Genomic DNA, 14,990 nt, shown 5'->3' on the forward strand with positions numbered 1-14,990 from the left:
CATATTATTATAAACGACGTAATCTCGCATGTAATCAAAATGGTCACAACTCTGTGACCATTTGGATTACATGCATCTTCGTCAAAGTTACCTATGTCTGTTTTGCATTTTTTTGTTTCCTATTCGCATTTAAATCTCCTGCTAGTAGTAAATAGTCAGTTTTGTTTGTTTTATCTGTGGTATTCTGTAATTCTTCATAAAATATATTACTGTCTTCTTCTTTTCCCTCTTCTGATGCATATCTTTTTTTTTTGCCCCATTGTAGGCAATATGCTAATGACTTCACAATTTACTGTCACTCTCGTAACATGAGGACAATCAGACAATTTTCATAAGCAACTGAACATGTCTCTCCATTAGCTATTAGTAATGGGTTCAGGTTTTCATCAGAAAAAGTGTGTGTATACCTCTACCAAAAAGCACTCTTCACCCAGATCCTGAGCTAAGAGTAGGACAAACTGTTATTCCAGTTGCAACAGAGGCTAAGTTCTTGGAACTCATCTTTGACAAAAAAAAACTTACATTCCTAGCATATATTCATCAACTAAGAGAAAAGTACAAGAGAGAGAGAGTACTGAATCTGCTTCACACTCTATCTTCTACTGAATGGGATGCAGATCAATATTCGTTGCTTCATCTTTATTGTGTACTTATATGCTCAAAGCTGGATTATGGGTCTTAAGTCTATGGTTCTACAAGGCAGAATAGCCTATGATGGTTGGATCCCATCCATCATCAGGATATACAAATAGTTACTGAGTGCCTTTTGTACAGCGCCCATTCAAAATGTTTATGCTGAAGCAAATGGACTGGCTCTATCACTTAAAAGGAAATGTTTGTCTCTTAACTATGTCCTAAAAGTCTTTCCAAAGCATCCTACATGGACCAGTCTGTTTTCTCTACATTGGGAGGCTCAATATCACACATGTCAGACTACTATACATCCTTTTGGTATGCATGTTAAAGAGATTATGGAACCTATTGGCATGAATGTTGACTCTGTCAAAATTCATGTCAATACTCGCACCACCTCTTTTGTCACTTCGTCAACTACAGGTCTCATACTCAATATGCAAACCCACAATTTAATACATAGAGAGCAGCCTACACTGATTTCTTGGTCGCCTACACTGATGGTTCAAGACCCAAGACCTCTGTTTGATGCTGCTGCATTTCCTAACATGACTATCTCCAACCAGATCTCATTTGATTGCAACAATTATACACCTACAGTAGAGTTGCATGCCATTCAGCTTGAGTTTGTGCATATAAAAGAAAGTTGCTATCAAAAGTGTGAAATTATATAGACTCACCGAGTTCTTTACAGGCCATCTCCTATCCTGTGTATTATTATTATTATGCAGGCACCTCCATAGAGGCCGAAGACTCACAGCAGGAGACCCAACCTATCAACATAGTCTATTATACCTCTTTTTGAACCCATTAACAGTGCTGACAACTGACTCTGGCAACCCATTCCATTCATTCACAACTCTCCAAGCAAAAAATCCAACCCTCATATACCTACTGACCACACCATTACTCAACTTCCAGTGATGACCCTTTGTTCTGCACCCTCTAGACAAGTGATGAAACATTTCCCTCTGCATTTAATCCTTAAAAACCCTTTAAGTAACTTAAATGTTTTTATGATATCTCCTCTTTTTTTGCCTATCAACCAACTTATATAATCCACAGACCCTCAATCTATTCTCACAGGGAACATCCCACAGACCACTCACCATCTTAGCTACTGGTCTTTGTGTCCTCTTTCACTTCCTCATTCCCAAGAAACCCAATAAGCCAGACCAGAGCACAGCAATTCAGATGTGGACATATCAAGACCTTATAAAGAGGAATAACTTCCTTATCTCTACTTTTTAGTGTGTTCTTAAATAGCCAAGTAATCTTATGAACTACCTTAGCAATATGTCCTCTAAACTTCAACTCTGTCTACCACCACTCCTAAATCCCTATCTTCATCTATTTCTTGGAGTACAGTTCCATCAATGTGGTACACAACTTGTAATCAATTTATTCCAAAATGCGTAACTTTACATTTCTCCACATTAAACTGATACCCATTATCTTCTGCCCATACTGAGAGCCTATTTAAATCGTCCTGCATGCTGAGGCCATCAGTTAACCATAATCTTTGAACCACCCTTGTACAATGGTATCATACATTCTTCCACTCCTGTGGTATCTTTCCTGTGTTGAGATGCAAATTATACAGCCAGGTCAAAGGCACAGCAAGTTCAGCTGAACACTCTTTTACAACCATACTGATATCATATTAGTTCCTATTACCAAATTCTTATTCAGTTTATGGAATAGCTCTAGAAACTGCTCCTCATACACCTAAGTTTCTCTATCCAATGTAGAGGTTGCACGGAGCTCTATGTTGCATGCACCATATTGACAACCTTAAATAGGTGAATGATAGTTTTTTTGCATCTGACACCCACATACCATTTGCATTCTGTAGTTTCTTACAAATTTAATCACAACATAACAGAATTCTTCTGAATTGTCTTTAGCTTGTACAGGCAGTTTCTTTCATACTTAGACTTATCTTTCTGTATACAGTACCTTTTAATTCTTCTGACCAACATTTTGTTTTCATAACTGATGTCATCTTCATTCATGCACACACACTTGCTTCCACATCTTTTCTGAAGAATCTCTTGCATAATAAGATAGCATATCCATTTCATTCCGACCCTATTTATTCTTCAAATTCTAGGAGCACATTACAATGTTGCATCATTTAAGTTTTTAATGCTTCCTATGCACTACCAATATCCTTCCCACTTAGCAACTGATACCATGGGACTGAACCTAGTATTCTCCTCAGATGGTCATACTTTCCTGCTTTGAAGCTGAAAGAGATTTATCTAATACATAAGATGGCTTGAGAGTTGCCCTTTCAAGCCATCTTATGTATTAGATAAATCATAAAAAATAACATAAGCAGAATAATAATATTAGGATATGTTGATCATGTTTGGATATTTAGAGAAAATGTTGATAATGAACAGCATTTGTAAAACTTATAACTGCCACTGATAAACTAAGATCAAATTAAGCAGAATAAGACCGAATATTTAAGAGTATGAAGACATCAACCAAGGACCAATTTATTGCTGATAACCAGAAATTTAAAAATACTGCTCCTCCAAATATCTCGGAATATTAATTATGAATAAAATTATTTATAGTAATTAATATTCATTTTACTATGAATATTTTTATCTGTAGAGAAATACAAACAAAATACTCAAAGGCAGCTTATCATTCTGTACGTCATTTATTAATCTTCTAAAATTCTCTTAATCATTAATCAGAATTAAAATAAATATATTAAACAATGATTAGACCTGTTTTATATGAAGCATAGCAGAACAATGAAAAATCTTATAATCTGGGGGGGGGGTTTAAGAAATGAAAATGCAGAAGGTATAATGAAGACAAAATGAACAATATGCATCTTCTTCACTAATAACCACAGAAACCGGACCTTACAGACTTAGATGGCTTGGACATATGGAAAGAATGGTTAAACATGCATTTAAGAGGACATGCCCTAGAGCAGCGCTTCACTTTTTCCACTCGCGACCCCTTTTCAACCGAGACATTTTTAAGCGACCCTATTTCGCCCGAGAAATTTTTATGCGACCCCGTGTATATAGGTATATAAAATAGGCATACCAATCAAACATTTACTGATAATAAATCATAAAGAAATTTATTTTAAAACAATTCTTTGGTATACATATAATTTTACCATTTACATAAAGAATTACAAACAATAGCCTCGAATTTGAATTAATTTTTGGTTGTTGCGCATTTAGAAACCTTTTACTGTTGCCAAATTTTTTACGACCCCCACATTTGGTTACGCGACCCCATTTGGGTCACAACCCATAGTTTAAACAGCTCTGCCCTAGAGGAAGATATAGTGATGCTTGGAGGATATCCAAGACTTGGCTAAGATGGCAATTCTGAAATGAATTGGTAGCTGTTGATGGACTGGAATATGGTACTTACAGTGAAGAATCTTAGATTTAGCATAATAGAAGGAAGAATCTAGTTATTTTATTATTAGATATTTTGTAACTGACTGACTTTTGACATGAATTGATAAAAATCAAGTTAATATTAAAATATAGAATTATTAGAATACAGAAACTATAAGTTTCGTGTGAAATTTGACCAGAGAGCTTACGGGAATACACTCACTAGTGTTTACAAGTTGCCCTAGCCGGACCTTATAGCAGATATGCCCACTATGACGGCATCCATATGTTTGCCTCCTATTGGTCCATTTTGATAAGGTTTCACTGGCCTGACAGCTGTTTCAAACTGGTTGGTTTTCGCCAGAGACCAGGCAGAAACCTTAAGAGAGTAAAAACTCTCCGTACTAAGGAACTTGAAACATCGGAGAGGTGTATTTATCGTAAGCAAACTCTTGGTCTATGTGTAAAAGTATTTTACACACCAGTGCAAAAAAAAAAAAAGAAAAGCATAATCATATTTTTTATTTTATCATTTATTTTTTATAAAAGATGTTAAAAATCTTCCATTAACAGTAATAATTCTCTGAAACAACAATAACACTAAAAACAACTAGAATGGCATCATATGGAAATTTTTCACATCATACAACATTCTAGTCTTCATTTCCTAATAGATATTAAATTCTTTTTTGTAATTTAATATTTCATACACACTTGGAGATTTGAATGTATTTAGCATCCTCATAATGATGAAGTGGAATATTCCAACATTATGAGGATGCTAATTATTATAGTATTGGTACCCACTCCCATTGAGTCCAAAGACAGGAGACACAAACTATAAACGCAATATCTATTATACCTCTCCTTGAACCCATTAACAGACAAAGCACTCACAACTGACTCTGGTAACCCATTCCACTTATTCACCATTCCCTATGCAAAAAAAAAATCCAGTCCTCACACCCTTATCAACCACACTTAACTATATACATAAATCTTCTAAAAAGTCTATGAAAAAAATCAATACATTTCTTACCAATTTTAGGTCCAAGTGGATCGGCAAAAACATGGAAAGGTACATCTGTAGGAAGTTCCTGTCTGCTTGTTTTATCGGAAATTTGTTGTTTATATATTTCCTTCTGAGATTCATCACATGCTGTGATTACTATACAATCCCAAAATGGAATCTGTATTTTGTTCTCTAGAAAATTACAAATGATTTTAATAAAAACAATATCTTTTTCCTTAGATGATAATCATTTCTTCAATTTTCTCAAATTAAAATAATATGCAGTAATCATCTGACATCATTAATATTTGGATGAATAATCTTTTCTATATAACTATTTAAAAAAGTCCAAACTTACAGAATGGCTAAACCACATAGCAAAACTTATGCAACAATAAAAGTTTATATTTTATTGAACAAATTGTTTAAGTACAAAAAAAATATTAGTGCTCTATAAATAAAATGAAAAATATATTCTTACAACTGATATTTTCAATTAAGGGATGACAACACAAGAAATTACTCCTGTCCTGCCTATTAGTTTAAAGTTTTTTTTTTATTTTTTTACACATGCTATTTAGAATTTTTTTATGTCTTTCTTTTAAACAGATAATTTTAAGTTGAATGTTACTTCAGTCAATGATTCATGAATGAATCATTAACTGAAGCTGCTAGATCCAAATGGTTGCATTCAATCCACTGATACAATCCATTGCTCTGAACAAAGGATAGTCAACTTATAGATTATTATGTGACACCTCCAGGGTGTCCAAGGACTCATTGAGAGAGGGCACCTACTCTACAACTCTCTGTCTCCACCACTCAGTCTGACTACAGTGAACGGTAACTACCCTCATCATCTACACCAATGCCATCTACCACCCACAGAAATCACAGATTGTCTGTGAAAGCACACAAAATTTGCCCCTCCTGTGAAAGATCTCTCCAACAAGAACTGGAAACCATCAAATAGCCTTATTAAATGGTTATAACCAAATAGCACAGAAGATAATTGTCTCCTTCTACACCATCTAAGGGAAGAAGTCCACAGAACTCCTTCTGTATCTTATATTAAGGTGTAGCAAAGATTAGGAGGAAATTCTGACTCATCGCTATCTTCAAACCCATCAACTAAATTTGCAATATCTTGCCTTCTCACCAATGGTGTGTTTACCAAGTTCCATGTTCTTGAAACTTGTCTTATTATGGTCAAACTAGAAGGTTCAGTCAAAAAACATATTTCAAAACCTCAAAGTCATATCCATGATAATTTTAATGGTATAGATGAGAACACAGACTGATAAGAATCTATTTATTAACTTATTGCTGATATTTCGCCAGTATTCTATCCAGTATCTTCAGAGCACAAAAACAGTTTGTCACAGTACGCAAAGACTAAAGTCCTAATTAGGCACCATCTATGTTGGGGGGGGGGGGGAAGAGAGAGAAAGCAGGTATACTTGTCGAGGTTTGGAGTATGTTTCCAAGCTTCTGTTGATTCCAGGAACAACCTCTCTGACTTGTAAAAGCTTTTGTGCAGCACTTTTTTTCCCCAACCAATCCTGTGTACAGGGGTATCTAAAGCACGGTCTGCTAGACCTGACTTGCCATAGCGATAGTGCCAGATATATATATTTTTTTATGTTCACTGAGGCAGATGTCCACAGTTCCTCCTGTCCATAGTAGGCTCAATGACACCAATAGGGCACTTCATAGACTCCTGGATGTGATAAAGGTGGGTGAAGGGATGAGAGTTGCCAATTTCACGTACAGTTTAAATACAGTGCATAGTTGGTGTTTGTTTAGCACTCTAGATATCTTTTCAGATGTACCTTTAATGTATGGGATGGTGACAGTTTTGTTGTGTTCTTCTATGGTAGACAGTGTGTGTGTAGGGGGGGGGGGATTCTGGGGAGCATTTAGTATTTTGTCTATCTTATGAGGATTGCAGCCATTGAGGAAGGTGTGATGTAAGTGAATGAGTTCAGCAGTGAGAGCATTGTCATTGGAACAAATTGCTCTAGCTCTGTAGGGTAGTGTCTTTAGAATACCATATTGTTGAGATGGGTGATGGTGTGATTGTGTAAATATCTCCCTGTATGTGTGGGTTTTCTATAAACCGAGAATAATAAGGAACCATTTGGAACATGTGTGATTAGTGTATCCAGGAAGGGCAGACAGTCATTAGTTTCCAGTTCCATCGTGTAAAGTGGATTTTTGGGTGCTGGCTATTTAAATGCGCTAAGAATGTATCGAATGTGTCTGGGCCATGTGGCCAAATAGCAAACACATCATCCATAGCATAGCCAAAGCCTTGGTTTGAGCATGGCTGTACTGATAGCTAGCTCTTCCAAGTGTTCTATGTAGAAGTTGGCTAAGGAAAGAGAAAGAGGGGAGCCCATAGCTGTTCCATCTAATTGTTTGTATATTTTTCCTTTTCATGCAAAATAACCTGCCTATACTGTGAATTTAAATAGTTGAAATATATCAGGGGGAAATTGTGATTTTAGTAAATCAAGGGCTTCAATTAATGGTACATTTGTAAATAGTGAGGTGATATCAAAACTCACAATTATGTCCAAACTTTTTAAGGTATGGTTTTCTAAATTCTTGGGGTAGAATTTTTAACAAAAGAGGGAGAATTGTTTGTGAGAGTGGCTAGTAGTTTGGCTAAATTTCTAGCAAGTTTATATGCGGAACTGTTCATACTATCCACAATAGGGTGTATAAGGGTGCACCTCGTTTGTGGATTTTTGATGCTCCATATATCCTAGATGTTTTAACGTGGAAGGACTTGAGTTTGTTAAACATCTCTTTAGACCAGGAAGTGACTTTGTTCAATAATGCACACCTTATTCTTTAGCGAGTTGGTGGGATTTGATCTATAATTTGGTATGTTTAGTGATCTTGGGGAAGTGTGTGCATTTTGTTTTCGTATTCTGTTGAATCCATCATCATCATAGTTGCGTTCCCTTTGTCTGCTTTGGTTATGATAACGTGGTTATTATTGTGTAGCTCTTTTAGAGCAATGATTTCTTTATGTGGGATATTATTTTTGGGAGGTTAGAATGGATTAGGATGTTAGCCACTTCTAACCGAATGTTATTGGCTGTTGCTGGAGGCAGATCATATATTCCCGCGTTCAACAGAAGCCATTATTTTGGCTTTTGGAATTTGCTTAGGACTAATGGCAAAATTGTGTCCTCTGACTTAATGCACTAGTGGCTTCTTTTGTTAAGGTCAATGATGAAAAATTCACAACAACACAATCTTGTAATTGTGGCCATTGCATAGCACTGTGATGTTGGAGGATTTCAAATTTTCTCTGGTGCAGGTTTTTAACGTTGGTAATTCTTTGTTGGCTGTTGCGTTGGAGATGCTGTCCAGGATATCCCACAGTTCTGGGATATCCATAGTTCCACTAACCTCCCACAATGAGTCCTTTAACTCCATGGAGGTTAGATTTTTTTTTTTTTTTAAAATAAAGGAGCTAAAAATGCAAGCCTATCAGGATGCTAACCAAGATTAGTTTGTAAAGAAGCTCTTCTAAAAATAGTTGACTTAAAAAAAAAAGCACAAAAGAAAAAGAATTTATTTATTTTTTTAAATTAATCACTACATGGCTGTTGAGCTAGGTAATGGTAGATGGGATAAGATCAGGAGGTGATCTCATCCCATCATATCCTTCTCCTTCCCAAAAAATTTCTATCTTTCACCTCCCTCCCAAAGAATTCTCTGCCCACCATTAAAAAACCCGGGTTTAAAATTCGCACACCTCTCGCCTCACCAATAATTCTCCCATATTTCCAACCTCTCTTCCTTTCAGTCATACTTTAACAGTTGTTAAAGTATGACAATGTACATCGCCATATGCTGGATGCCATAGAACTGAACAAGACAACTAGCAACATCATCCTACAAGGTATGTCCAATTATTCTTCCTATATATTCTTCATATATCTGTCTTTAAACCATCAGTAATGCCCTAAAAATTGAGTAAAAACCAATGGCATTATAAAAAAAGGGTGCTCCTAAACAAAAATAGGTTAAATAGCCATAAAAATAATATTTACTTAGAGTAACATGGAAATTTTCCAGAAATAATACCTATAACAACAGCGTCTTTTCTAGACACTAATCATACGTCTTTCCAATACATACTTTCTTTCTCATTTTACAGAAGCCATACCTACATGAGCAGATACATATACACTTTCCCATTATCCTCCCCCCCCCCAACAATATGGTATCATAAAACCTCTTGTTAACAGAGACTCCAACCTCTGTTCCAACCAGGCTTACCTCAGCTGAACTCTCCTTTATTGACCATACCTTCCTATTCAATGTCTACAATGCAAAAAAAAAAAATCAACAAAATAATTATTCCTCTCAACATGCATATTATATTAATGCTATTACTATTCTCTATATGTGGGTATGTCAGAAAAAATAGACAGCGAGAACTTTAAAGAAATATTTTTTTTGTCTGCAATTTACATACAAAAAAAATTGAAAGCTGACTGCCCTCATCTGCTCCACTAAGGATGAACTCTCTATTCTAGGAATACAAAGTCCCTAATACTTGCAATTTATTATATTATAGACAAACTGGGAGATCTGCTAATATTGGCCGTGAAGACCACAAGAAATGTATCCACCACCACAACTATAAATCAATCAGGTCTAGCTGACCATGCCTTGGACACCTTGCAGGGAAAAGGCCTAAGTATGATTCTAGTCGTGACAGGAGGAATCTTTAAATGGACTATTTTCAATTAAAGGTGAGTTAGCCGATCTCATACAGAGGTAGCAGGGTTTTTACTCTTGGAAACTTGGGTTTTTCATCCTGCATACAGACAAATCAGCCCTTCAGAACACACGCAATTTACAGACAAAAAAATACTAGTTGTGGTGGTGGGCAGTAGATGGCATTGGTGTAGATGATTGTAAGAAATAAGTGAAAACAGTTGTACAGTACATGTCCTCCCTTGATGAGTTTTCAGACTCCTTGGAGGCGTCCCGAATAATAATAATAACACACACACACACACACACACACAGTTGTGTGAAATTTCCTAAATCTTGGGAAGTTTCACGCAACAGTAATTCTTGAATCTGCCACCTAACAGCCAAGGCTAGCTACCAGCACCCATAGAGGTATTGATGGGTGTTTTTGTATGGGTCACAATGTTTAGATCATGTCTCAGAGAAATCACAATGGACTTGTTAAACTTGTGCATAAGTTTTTCATTGTGCTGTTTTTCATTCTGTTAAACTTGAAGAAGTCTATTTGTATATAAAAGCTTTTAACTTCACATCAGTTTGCCTCAGTATACTATAACATACAGCAGACACACACACACACCTTTTCAGATGTGCATATTGCAATGCATTATGGAAAATGTCAAAACCCAGACCAGCTTTACCTTTACTGAGGTCTCATCAGTAGAAGCTAGACCCCACAAGAAACAGAGCAAATTCCAGGCAGCAGTCATATTTTCCATATAATAGTAGCAAAATGGTGTATCACCATAAATTAAAGATCCCAAGAAATTATATTCATGGTTTAAATAGAGTATTTTAATAATATGGTGATACACCACATCATAATAATACTTACATTAGGGGGGGAAAAACCTGTCGCATCTTTTTTTCCCTCCCCTCACTTGGTGTCAAGGAAATATTATTATTTATTATTATATGACACCTCCAGGGAGTCCAAAGACTCATCGAGGGGAAGGCACCTACTCTACAACTCTCCATCTCCACCAACTATAACAAATGCCATCTACTGTCGACCACCATCACTAGTATTTTTGCAGACAACCACAAACATCCATGCCTACGGCAGGATTCAAACCTGCAGCCTTTTGGCTGGACAGCAGATATGCTGACTACTCGGCCAACCATGAAGGCAATACATCTAACAAGAAATGCTTATCCTTTTTTCAAGCATGACCAAACAAAAATATGTAAGTTCTGTAGATATGGAAAAGGCATGTGACAAGGAGCCAAGAGAAAAGCTATTCAAAATGCTACAATTGTATGGTGTTGATCAAGGTCTTCGAGAAAATAGTAAAGAGGAAAATACACGATTGCATAGATGAAAATGAGATACTGTATGGGGGACAGCATGGTTCTGTGAAGAGTAGGTCATGCCTCGGTAACTTGCTCACATTTTATAACACAGTGACGGCTGAACTGGATAAGGGTAATGGGTTTATAACGATTCTACTGGACCTTTGTAAGGCCTTTGACAGGATACTACATGGAATTCTAATCAGTAAACTGCAGCATATGGGGATGGATATGGGGTTGGTGAGATGAATAGCAGGGTGATTGATGGAGAGATATCAGAGAGTAGTTAACTCAGGAGTAGAGTCCAGAAGACGGCCTGTGACTAGTGGTGTGCCACAGGGTTCTGTTCTTGGACCAGTACTGTTTAATTTGTTCATTAACGATATAGGACAGAATCTGAGAAGAACTGTTCATTTGTTAGCTGATGACACAAAGTTGGGTAGAGCAATAGTGAATGCACAGGATGTCAAAATTTTGCAGGATGATTTGAATAGTTTGGAGGACTGGGCAAAGGAGAATGGATGTCAATTTAATGTATCAAAATGTAAGGTTATACATTTTGGGATGAAAAGATTAGCAGCAGTATACCACATAAGTGGAACTGTACTCCAGGAGATTGACAAGGCCAGGGATTTGGGTGTGTTGGTAGATAGGGAGTTGAAGTTTAGGGGGGCACATCGCAAAAGTGGCTAAATCAGCTCATCAAATCACTTAGTTGCTGAAAAATACTTTAACGACCAGAGACAAACAGGTTATTGTTCCTTTGTATCGAGCCTTGATAAGACTCCATCTAGACTACTGTGCCCAGATTTGGGCCTGGGTTTCTTCTTCATGGGGAGGAGGTTGAGAGGATCCAGAGGGGAGTGATCAAGATGATAGCAGGTTTATGGAATGAACCTTATGAGAATAGGTTGAGGATTGGCGAGTTGTAGAAACTGGTTGATAGGCAGAAAAATGGTCATATGATTGAGACATTCAAATTACTGAAGGGGTTTCTATTAGATTAATTCAGAAGATATTTTTGAGAATAGGACTGGTGGTGGGAGGACTAGGGGCCATCCATGGAAGCTGCACAAGAGTGTGGTTAGCAAGGGTATTAGAGCTAGGTTTTTTACTTGGAGAGTGGTGAATGAGTGGAATAAGCTGCCAGAGTCTGTTGTGGATGCCATGACTGTAAATGTGTTCAAGGTGAGGTATTACAGATACTGTGTGAATGTTGAATAGTTGTTCTTGATATGATGTTAGGGCCTCCCTCGATGAGTCTAAGGACTCCTTGGAGTTGTCTGTAATAATAATTGATGGGGGTGCATTATATCAAGCAATATTTAGTCTTTACTTGGGTTGTAATCAGCACTTAGGATTCAAGGAAGTACAGATGATAGTTTAATGTTAAATCTGGTGTGAGACTAGGATGTACATTATCTATATGGATCACATTATGAAGGAAAGTGGTATTAAACCTGATATCAAAATTGGGGATGTTAATCTTTACTTTATGCAGATGATGTTACACTTCTAAATAAATCCAGTACAAGTCTGCAAGATTCCCTAACTAAATTGAATAGCTGTTGTAATGGATATGGTATGAAGGTCAGCAATAACAAGACAAAGACAATGAAAATAGGCAGAAGCATCGAAAATATCAACTGCATTGTGAATGGAGAACCTGTGGAACAAGTAAAACATTTCAGCTACTTAGGCATGATTTTTAGTGAAGATGGTAAATTAAATATGGAAATAGACAACAGAATCAACAAAGCTGGTATGGTAGGAAGTCAACTGAATTAATTTATATGGAATAAGAGAGAAATAAGTCAAAACACTAAATTAGCTGTATACAACACAATGTTCAAGTCAGTTTTAACTTATGGATCTGAGAGCTGGGTTAGAAATAAAACACTTGACCAAAGACTAGATTCAGCAGATATGGGAGCCCTGAGAAAGATTGGGGAATATACAGATGGCAATATCTCAAAAACGAGTATATTAGTAAAGAACTTGACATTGTTCTTGTGAAAACAGGAATGTGTTAGCAGAGCTAATTTCAGGTGGTATGGTCACTTAAACAGAATGGGCAAGGAAAGATTAGCAAAACAAGTGTTCTCTGCCTGGTTAGCAAGAAAAAGACCCAGAGGAAGACCAAGATATAGGTGGATTGACACAGTAAAAAGTGAAGACAAAAATACAAGATCTGATAATGTTGGAGTCTTAATAGGTAACAGATTGATTTGGAGGAAAATTGTATTTAGGAAGTTAGTGGTGATGTAAGTTTTTTCATGTAGTACTATCATATCCTGTATACCCCTTGAGGGTACATGTCAGGAATTTGATGAGCATTAACCAAATGCTAAAGTCAACAGGCTCCATATACAAGTTGCTTAGTCATGAAGGTACTTCCACTTAGGGTAAAAACATCAAAATAATTTCTTTTCAAGTATAATTTAATTTCCATGGATATCCGATTATGAAAATAATTTCATAAAATAAAAATCCCACAAGTATAAAAGTAGTGATGTACTGGGAAAGCCAGAGTATAGATGTAGCTCAGAAATGGCTACTCGGCTGAAATTTTATTGTGAACATATCGTTAATGCTCGAATGTCAAAAAGAAACTGCTAGTCTCGATAACTAAAACAATGTCAACCATCTAGGTGCATCTAAACTGCAACCAACGTGGGCTGAAATTCTTAAGGGAGTCGATCCTCCCACAAACGTCTATCTTTTCATTTTTGCCCGTTTCGGATAAATTTCCCAGCGGATCTTAAGCAATACACGAAACACTATATTATTAGATTCCATTGTAAATGGTCCAATAATATAACCTTGAAGTATCCGGGAAAGGAGAGGACTTCTAAACGTTTTTCACTGTTTTAAAAACTCCCATTTGGCAGGTTGTATCCTGTTGAATACCTTGATCAAAGAAAATTTGTGAATCAATAATATACGATTTAGATGAGGAGTTACAGGTCGAACTCGGATTCTACTGATGCTTATAACTGTAGTCATTAACTGTGACTACAGTTAAATATGATCCAAACTATGAAATATGATCCAAACTTTGAAATATGATCCAAATCTATGAAAATGATCCAACAATGCTCCAACAGAGAATATAGCTATTCTTTTTTCTGCTCTTAAGTCAAGAAATACGTATTATGTCAAATAGAAGGGTTAGTTTTCGTGGTATAAATAGCAGACAACTTACCTCTAAATGTATTATAATCTTGGATAATTTTCCTCATATAAGAAGGCACCGTTCCGTTTTTATCCTTAACATGCTCTTCTTCCATTTCTAAAGAGGCATTATTCGAACATGTGACGGAGTTTTCACCCTGTAAACACTGAACTTCTACGCTCCTGATTTATTATTACGTGAAATATTACCTGTACACTACTACTTAATCCAACACACCACTATTCACATTGACCCTTTTTTTTTTATATGGAACGATTAAACTAGTTCGAAAACTTCGCAAAGAAAAATAAAAAACGTCGTTATCTCAAGTAATTCAATAAATTGACTTAACAATTATGGCAGTATTGATAAAGACTGATAACTCACAAAATATGTCTCGAAAAATCGAGACATTTGCAGTACACGAGATTCATCCTAATGATTTTCCTAGATAATAAAATATGCAATGGAGTAAGTACTAATGCATCATTTCATTCTTTCTAATTATGTTTTCTCCTATATACGGAAATAATTGTACACTTCATATTTTATATCATCCTTTCTCAAGCAGTGGTGATGTGCAGCCTACTATGTTCTTTTGGTTGATATACGGAAATAATTGTACACTTCATATTTTATATCATCCTTTCTCAAGCAGTGATGATGTGCAGCCTACTATGTTCTTTTGGTTGATGGACCGCAAGTT

General features: G+C 36.2%; 1 protein-coding gene across 1 annotated transcript in view; it reads right to left on the reverse strand.

Moving 5' to 3' along the window:
• LOC150100258 (fucose-1-phosphate guanylyltransferase-like) overlaps positions 1 to 14,400 on the reverse strand; it is a 51,388-nt gene extending 36,988 nt beyond the window's left edge. Inside the window, exons 1-2 of the mRNA XM_090402782.1 lie at positions 14,315 to 14,400; positions 5,059 to 5,223 (exon numbers count right to left, since the gene is read on the reverse strand). Coding sequence (XP_090258908.1) covers positions 5,059 to 5,223; positions 14,315 to 14,399 — 250 coding nt within the window. The 5' untranslated portion in view covers position 14,400. The remainder of the gene's footprint in view (positions 1 to 5,058; positions 5,224 to 14,314) is intronic.
• Positions 14,401 to 14,990: the final 590 nt, after the last annotated feature.

The sequence above is a fragment of the Typopeltis vanoorti genome, chromosome 13 (genome assembly GCF_054136105.1).
Source record: "Typopeltis vanoorti isolate ZY-2024b chromosome 13, IOZ_Tvanoo_1.0, whole genome shotgun sequence".
Taxonomy (NCBI): domain Eukaryota; kingdom Metazoa; phylum Arthropoda; class Arachnida; order Uropygi; family Thelyphonidae; genus Typopeltis; species Typopeltis vanoorti.